The sequence below is a fragment of the Crocuta crocuta genome, unplaced genomic scaffold (genome assembly GCF_008692635.1).
Source record: "Crocuta crocuta isolate KB4526 unplaced genomic scaffold, BGI_CrCroc_1.0 scaffold2236, whole genome shotgun sequence".
Lineage (NCBI taxonomy): Eukaryota > Metazoa > Chordata > Mammalia > Carnivora > Hyaenidae > Crocuta > Crocuta crocuta.
The window spans coordinates 36,065-45,330 of record NW_027532514.1 but is presented as its reverse complement, the minus strand read 5'-3'; the positions used below and the strand labels follow the sequence as shown (position 1 = coordinate 45,330).

Sequence of the window (9,266 nt, the reverse complement as noted above, 5' to 3'; positions counted from 1 at the left end):
GAACCCAATGAAGAATGGTTTGCTCCTCAGTGGATTTTGGATACCATACCACGACGTTCCCCATTTGTCCCACAGATGGGGGATGAGGTAATTGTTACCTGTTATAATCTTTTTCTCCTGGAACCTCAAGAGCACTCACTTGAATCAGTCTTAGGGCATTTATATTCTCAATTCTATTTTAGTTATATGTACACTTAGCAGCTCTCCTTCATTATATATTTCTTGTGGACAGTGATTGAATCTTATTAATTTTTTTATCCTTTGTGTTGTTGAAAACCTACCTCTATGCTTCAGAGACAAAATATAGTGTGAAGACAGAGTTTGGGAGAAAAGAGGCACAATAGCTTTATTGCTTTCCCAGGTAAAGGAGGNACACCTGCAAGCCCACCGGAAGGAAGAGATAGGGAGTGCTTTACAGAAATACAGAATCCAGATGATTTTGGCAGGAATTGTGTACTTGCTACCATAACAGCCTCCTTTGTCATGTCTTTAGGATGGTACCAAGTTCCTGAAACAAAAGGCTAAGAAGGGAGGAAGGGAGGTTTGCTGAAGAGAATTAAAAAGTTACTTTAAAACCCAGTTTCACTAAAAGATTTATGTAGCCATTTTGATTTCTGTTCAACTCTATGCTTTTTTAAGCAGTTTCACTTGTACTTGACACAGTGTCTCCAGTATATTAGATATTTAATAAACATTGAAATACATTGATTGGCTTGTGAAGTGATGATAATAATTNGTTGAATTGAGTGGTATTTTGAGTCCTAATTCAAGTCCTAATATCCTTTTTTTAAAAAAGCCCATGCCCAATATGATAGAAAATATACTAGAGGACAGTTACCCCTTTTAGTGATGAGAGGAATGTCATTTCATGAGGCAGTCTTTCCTGCTAAGCCTGTAATTGAATTACATAACCATATTTATGATTGGTCAGTCAAAAATTGATTTCAATTCTATTTTGTAAGAAAATTTTTATTTTTTAATGAAAATCATGTTAAATTATAATATTTTAACTCTAATTGGCTTATACATTCTTTGATATATTGAATACTCATTCATATTATTAAAATGTTTCCTTTCATAAGTGTGTCTTCCAGTAAGTATTGGACTTTTGAGCAATGCTTGTTTGTCTGGTTATTTTAGTAAAACATGCTGCGATGAATTCTGTATTAAAAAACCCTAAAGAGATTTTTCAGGGCCTTATCCAAAATCATGATTTCTTGTATTTATTGTTTTATGGAAGCTTAAGGGGAGGAATTTTTTAAAGTTTTTATTTAAATTCCAGTTACTTAACATAGAATTTTATTAGTTTCAGGTATGCAGTATACTGATGCAACACTTTCATACAACACCCAGTGCTTATTACAAGTGCACTCCTTAATCTCCAGCACCTATTTAACCCATAACCTTCACCCATCTCTCCTCTGGTAACCATGAGTTTATATTCTATAGTTAACTCTGTTTCTCTATTTCCCTTGCTCTCTCTTTTTTCCCTTTGTTCATTTCTTTTGTTTCTTAAATACCACATATGTGTGAATTCATATGGTATTTGTCTTTCTCTGACTGACTTATTTCATTGAACATGATACTTTCTAGCTAAACTCATGTCCTTGCGAATGGCGAGATTTCATTCTTTTGGTTGGCTGAGTAATATTCCATTGTGTGTGTATTATGTGTGTGTGTATATGTGTGTGTGTGTGTGTGTGTATAACATCTTCTTTATCCATATATTGGTCAATGCACACTTAGGCTATTTCCATAATTTGGATATTGTACATAATACTGTAATAAATATCAGGGTTCACGTATTGACTTGAATTCGTAATTTTGTATGCTTTGGGTAAATACCTAGTAGTGCAATTGCTGAATTGTAGGGTAGTTCTGTTTTTTAACTTTTTGAGGAACCTCCATACTGTTTTACACAGTGGCTGCACTGGTAAAACATGCCCACCAATATTGCAGGAGGGCTCCCCTTTTTCTACATCTTTCTCAAAAACTGTTGTTTCTTGTGTGGTTGATTTTAGCCATTCCGACATGTGTGAGACGGTATCTCATTGTAGTTTCGGTTTGAATTTCCCTGATGAAGAGTGATGTTGAGCATCTTTTCATGTATGTGTTGGACGTCTGGATGTCTTCTTTGGAAAAATATCTATTCATGTCTTCTCTCCACTTTTTAATTGGATCATTCGGTTTTTGAGTATTGAGTTTTGTAACTTCTACATATATTTTGGATACTAACTCTTTATTAGATGTGTCATTTACAAATATTCACTCTCATTCTGTAGGCTGCCTTTTAGTTTTGTTACTTATTTCCTTCACTCTGCAGAAGCTTTTTATTTTGATGTGGTCCCAATAGATTTATCTTTGCTTCCCTTTCTCTTGCCTCAGGAGACATATGTAGAAAGAAGTTGACAATCAGTGTCAGAGAAGTTAGTGTCTGTGTTCACTTCTAGGATTTTTATTGTTTCAGGTATCACATTTAGGTCTTTAAACAATTTTGAATTTATTTTCCTGTATGGTATAAGAAAGTGGTACAGTTTCACTCTTCTGCATAACATTGTCCAGTTTTCCCAACACTGTTTGTTGAAAAGACTTTTTCCCATGGATGTTCTTTACTGCTTTGTTGAAGATGAATTGACCATATAGTTGTGGGTTTATTTCTAGGTTTTCTATTCTCTTCTATTGATCTATGTGTCTACATTTGTGCCAGTTTTCATCTACAATATAGCGTGAAGTCAGGAATTGTGATGCCTACAGCTTTGCTTTTCTTTTTTAATATAGCTTTGGCTCTTTAGAGTCTTTTGTGGTTCCATACAAATTTTAGGATTGTTTGCTCTAGTTCTATTAAAAATACTGATGTTATTTTGATAGGGATTACATAAAATATGTAGGTTGCTTTGGGTAGTATGGACATTTTAACAATATTTGTTCTTCCATTCCATAAGCGTGGAATGTCTTTCCATTTCTTTGTGTTGTTTCCAATTTCTTTCATCAGTGTTTTATAGTTTTCAGAGTCTAGGTCTTTTATGTCTTTGGTTAGGTTCATCCCTAGATATCCTATTAGTTTTGGTACAATTGTAAATACTATTGATTTCTTGATTTCTTTCTGCTTAATCATTATTGATGTGTAGAAATGTAACAGATCTATTTAAATTGATTTTGTATCCTGTAATTTAACTGAATTTGGTTATCAGTTCTAGTATATTTTTAGTCCAATATTTCAGGTTTTCTATATAGAGTGTAATGTTATCTGCAAATAGTGAAAAATTGAACTTCTTTCTTGCTGATTTGGATGTCATTTATTTCTTTTTGTAGTCTGATTGCCAATGCTAGTACTTCCTGTAGTATGTCAAATGAGAGTTATGAGAGTATCCATCCCTACCTCGTTCCTAACCACAAAGGAAAACTTCTCAGTTTTTCCCCTTTGGGAATATTAGCTGTGGGTGTTTTGTATATGGCCTTTATTATATTGAGTTATGTTTCCTATAAACCTACTTTGTTGAGTTTTTTTTTTATCATGAATGGATGTTGTACTTTGTTAAATGCTTTTTCTGCATCTCTTAAAATGACCATATGTTTTTTATCTTTTCTCTTATTAATGTAATGTGTCATGTTGATTGATTTGTGAATAAAACCACTCTTGCAACCCAGGAGTAATTCACATTTGATCATTGTGAATTTGTTTTTAAAGTTTATTTATTTTTTTTTTTTGAGAGAGAGAGAGAACATGAGAGAGGGGCAGAGAGACAGGGGGAGAGAGAATCCCAAACAGGCTCCACGCTGTCCATGCAGAGCCCAATGCAGGGCTCGATCCCAGAAACTGTGAGATCATGACCTGAGAAGAAATGAAGAGTCAGACACTTAACTGACTGAGCCACCCAGGTAGCCCTGTTTTGTTTGTTTGTTTGTTTAATATATTGTTGGATCCAGTTTGCTAGTATTTTATGAGATTTTTTGCATCCATATTTATCGGATATATTGGCCTGTAGTTAGTTCTCTTTTTTAGTGGTGTCTATCTGGTTTTGGTATCAGGGTAATGCAAGCCTCATAGAATGTATTTGGATGTTTTCTTTCCTTTTCTATTTTTAAAAATAGTTTGAGAAGTATTGGTATCAACTCTTCCTTAAATATTTGGTAGAATTTGCCTGTGAAGCCCTCTGGTCCTAGACTTGTTTTTATTTTTATTACTGATTCAATTTCTTTGCTGGTTATTGTTCTGTTGAAGGTTTCTATTTCTTACTGCTTCGTTTTTCATAGGTTATATGTTTCTAGGAATTTATCCATTTCTTCCAGTTTGTCCAATTTGTTGGCATATAGTTTTTCATGATATTCTCTTATAGTTGTTGTATATCTGTGGTGCTGGTTCTTATTTCTCCTCTCTTATTTGTGCTATTTGCATTTTTTCTCTTCTCTTTTTGTTAAGTCTGGCTAGAGGTTTATCAGTTTTGTTGATTTTTAAAAAGCTTTTTAATGTTTATTTTTGAGAGAGAGGGAGAGAGAGAGAGAAACAGGGAAGGGGCAGAGAGAGAGAGGGAGACACAGAATCCAAAGCAGACTCCAGGCTCTGAGCTGTCAGCATAGAACCTAATGCAGGGCTCAAACCTACAAACTGTGAGATCATGTCCCAAGTGAAAGATGCTTATTAACCCACTGAGCCACCTGGGCAACCCAATTTTGTTGATTTTCCTTTATTCTTTTCTTTTCTTTTCTTTTTCTTTTTGTTGTTAATTTTTGTTGTTGATTTTCTTTTTAAAGAAACAGCTCCTCAGGGCGCCTGGGTGACTCGGTTGGTTGAGTGTCCAACTCTTGATTTCAGCTCAGGTCATAATCCCAGGGTTACGGGATGAGCCCCATGTCAGGCTCCACGCAGAGCGTGGAGTCTGCTTAAGGTTCTCTCTGTCTCTCTGTCTCTCTCTCTGTCTCTCTCTCATTCTCTCTCTCTGCTCCTCTCCCCAGCTCACACGCTCTGTCTCTCTTTCTAAAATAAAAAAAAAAATTAATGTTAAAAACTCTAAGCAACAGCTCTTAGTTTCATTAATTGGGTGTTTTATTGTTTTGTTAAGTTTTCATATCATTTATTTCTTCTCTAATCTTTATTATTTACTTCTTTATCCTGGCTTTAAGTTTTATTTCTTTTTTTCCTCACTCCTTTAAGTTGAACTTTAGGCTGTTTCTTTGAGAATTTATCTTCTTGAGTTGGCCTGTATTGTTATATACTTTGCTGTTAGGACTCCTTTTCTGCATCCCCAATGTTTTGGGCCATTGTGTTTTCATTTATATTTGTCTCCATGTATTCTTTTTTAATTTTTTCTTTCATTTCCTGGTTGACCCATTCATTGTTTAGTAGCATGTTATTTCACCTCCATGTTTTTGTAGTCTTTCTAGATATTTTTTTGTGTTTGACTTCTGTTTTCATAGTGTTGTGGTCAGAGAAGTTATATGGTATGACTTCAGTCTCTTTGTATTTGTTGAGGCCTGTTTTGTGACCTAACAAATGATCTGTTCTGTGGAATGTTCCATGTGCACTTGAAAGGAATGTGTATTCTACTGTCATAGGATGAACTGTTCTGAATATATGTCTTAAATCCATCTGCTCCAGTGTGTCATTCAAAGGCATTGTTTCCTTGTTTATTTTCTGTTAGTTGATTCCTATTAATGTAAATGGAGTATTAAGGTCCCCTACAATTCTCTGCATCAACAGTGCAGAGCCTGCTTGGGATTCTCTCTCTCCCGATCTCTCTGCCCCATCCTGCTTCTGTGTGTGCACGCTCTCTCTCTCTCAAAGTAAATAAATAAACTTTAAAAAAAAGTAAAATCCCCTACTATTATTGTATAACTACCAATTAGTTCCTTTATGTTTGTTATTAACTGTTTCATATATTTGATTGTTTTATTGTTGGGTGCATACATATTTACATTGTTATATCTTCTTGTTTGTCCACTTTATTATGCCATAGTGCCCTTTTTGTCTCTTGTTACAGTCTTTGTTTTAAAGTCTGGTTTGTCTGATATAATTATTGCTACTGTAGCTTTCTTTTGATATGTATTTGAATGGTAAATCCTTCTCCATTCCCTTGATTTCAATCTGCAGGCGTCTTTAGGTCTGAAATGAGTTTCTTACTTGAAAAATCCCTTTTAATATTTCCTGGCAGGGCTGGTTTAGTGATCACAAACTCCTTCAGTTTTTGTTTGGGAAGCTCTTTATCTCTCCTATTTTGAATGATATTCTTGGGGCGCCTGGGTGGCTTAGTCGGTTAAGNCCTCTCTCTCTGACCCTCCCCTGCTCACGCTGTCTCTCTCTCTCTCTCTCTCCTAGAAATAAAAAAAATTAATAATAAAAAAAACATTTGAATGATATTCTTGCTGGATAGGGTATTCTTGACGCAGATCTTTCCCATTCAAAACTTTGCATATGTCATGCACTCCTCTCTGGTTGGCCAAGTTCCTTTTAGGAAATTTGCAGCTGCCTTGTGTCTTTTCTCTTGCTGACTCTCAGACGTTACTTTATCACTGTATGTTATACATTAAATTATAGTATGTCTTGGTTTGGCCTGCTTTTGTTTATTTTTATGAGAGTTCTCTGTGCCTCCTGGATCTAGATGTCTGTTTGCTCCCCCCGATTAGGGGAAGGTTTCAGCTTTTGTTTCTTCAAATAAATTTTCTATGCCCTTTTCTCTCTTCTTCTTCCTCTTCCTCCTCCTCCTCTTTGACTCTTGTAATGTGTATGTAATTAAGTTTGATGAAGTCACTGAATTCTCTAAATCTATTCTTCTGTTGCACAATTCTTTCTTTTGTTCAGGTTCATTACTTTACATTACTTTGTATTCTAGGTCACTAATTCATTCCTTTGCTTCCAGCCTGCAGTTCATTGCCTCAAACATGTTTCTAATCTCTTCTTTTTCACTCTTCATATCTGATTGTTTTTTAACTCTTTTATGTCTGTCATAAGGGTGTCACTGATGTCTTCTTTTTTTATTGTTTATTCATTTTTGGGAGAGAGAGATTGATACAGAGTGTGAGCAGGTAAGAGGCAGAGAGAGAGGGAGACGCAGAAACCAAAGCAGGCTCCAGGCTCTGAGCTATCAGAGCCTGTTGCATGACTCAGATTCATAAACCCACGAACCATGAGAGCATGACCTGAGCTAAAGTCAGACACTTAACTGACTGAGTCCCCAAGGCACCCCTGGTGTCTTCTCTTTTCAGTATCAGTACTTTTATGATTATTGGTTTAAATTTTCCATCAGGCATGTTGTTTATATCTGTTTCACTTAGATCTCTGGCCTGTGGTCTTATCTTGTTCTTTCATTTGGGATGAATTCCTCCATCTTGGTATTTTGTCTAAGTCTTTACCTTCCTCTCTTCTTTTTATAAAAAAAGTTATGCATCCTTCTCCTGAAAGTAATGGCCTTATGAAGAAGAAATTATGTAGTGCCCAGGGCCTGGCACTTCAGGGAGTGTCTCAGATGTGTGCTGTTTACTCTGCTGTTGTGTTTTGGATGCTCTATACTTAAGGCTATTCATTTGCAGAGGCTATCCTTGCTTGCTGTGGGCTGTTTTTGGTCCCCTGGCCTAAACGTGATGAGTTTTAACTAAGTGTGGTCTGGTCTTGTGAAATGAGACCTGTCACCACCTCCATCAGAATTGAGGCTCTACAGTACTCTGGTAAGGAGACTTGGTGTGGACAGGAGCTTCTTCTAGTTTTCTGGGAGAGAGGCCTATTCCAGTAGGACTAAGGTAAGCCTGACTGAGAAAGGCAGTTCTACCAGAACACAGGGGTGTGGAGCTTGGTGTATGCAAGCTAGGCAGCCAGTGTTGGTGTTTTGCTGCTTCCTGTGGTGGTTCTGTGTTTATCCTTAGGAGCAGGGGAGGGAAATAGGACCAGCTAGCTCCTTTGTTCCCAGAGAGAGGTCTCTGTGAATGCTTCCTCTTAGGGACATACTCCAAGAAGAGCAAAAAATCTCCCCAGTGTGTGCCCTACGCACACTTCATTTAACTGTTATCCCTACTGTCTGCACCCGAGTTCTTTGCCTGCCTTCTGTCTAGGAGCAGGGCAGTGCCCTTCTGGCTCTATACCAGCCACGCACACTGTTCTTTAAAACTCAGACTTTAACAAAGCCCTGCTTGTTGCAAAGCCTTACAAAATTCATCTCCTGTCTTTTTCTAAGCCAATGGCTTTGGGGAAATGTTCTCCTTGTATGTACCCCTATAAGCTCCTCTCTCCCACTTCATGATCATGGCTCTCCCTCCCTTTCGCCCTACCCGCAACAATCCGTTTCTCCCCCAAACCATGTCTCCACTTCTTACCTTCTTCAATAAGGCCTCTTCTCTCCCTTCAGTTTTGGAGTTTGTTCTGTCAATTTTCAGGTCTCTTTCTGTGGTATTTAGGATGATTTGGTATTTATCTAGTTGGGTTCTTAGAATGACAGGAGTGTGGGGTCTTCCTGCTCTGCTGCCATCTTCCTCTAAGGAGAGTAATTTTTAATTAATGTTAGAAGACTTTACAAAAGACAACACTGATCTCTATGTTCTATGTCTGATGAGACACCTCTCTATAGGACCATATTTACCTTGATGGAATCACTTTCCCTCTACTTTATTAAATTTAGAATATGCTTATATGCCTCAGGAGTAGTGTATATTAGGTAATGACAATTATGCAGAAAATGGAGGAGGTATATAAGTGAGTTAGTGAAATACATAAATTAAAGAATGTTTTTAAAGAACTCATAAAACTCATCCTTCTTCTAATGGAGGAGGTATGTAAATCAGACAATGAAATACATAAATAATGTTTTTAAAGAATTCATAAAATTTGTACTTTGTATAAAATCAATCTCTCAATGGCAGCATTACTTTTTATTTTAAATGTTAAGCCTTCAGCATTTTGCCTAGAATAGCCACAGATCATTGTCTTTGAAAATACTCATTCTTACAAGTCTGACTTAAATGCCAACTTCTCCTAGATGTTATCCCTACTTTCCATTTGCCTGCCACTCTTTCCTCATGAGATTTCACCTAAATTATTTCTCTCTTTTGATACTTAGTATATTCAGCCTTAAATTATATTCATATATTTACATGTCTGCCCATATACTTGAGGGAAAGGATTTTATTTTGGTATGTTACCACTGCACCCAGTGCCTTATACACATGTTCAATCAGTATGTGTTGTGTACAGGAATATATATGTAATAAATTATATATGAATAACATTTTTATTATTGATATTTTTACTCTCATGTTTATATACTAATATTTAAATCATTTTA

General features: G+C 36.2%; 1 protein-coding gene across 1 annotated transcript in view; it reads left to right on the top strand.

The window, feature by feature from the left end:
• Positions 1 to 9,266, top strand: part of BRWD3 (bromodomain and WD repeat domain containing 3) — a gene marked incomplete at both ends in the record, with an annotated part of 145,811 nt that overhangs the window by 108,241 nt on the left and 28,304 nt on the right. The window contains 1 exon segment of the mRNA XM_077779436.1: positions 1 to 87. This exon segment is cut by the window's left edge and continues 4 nt beyond it. Within this exon segment, the coding sequence (XP_077635562.1) occupies positions 1 to 87 (87 nt within the window).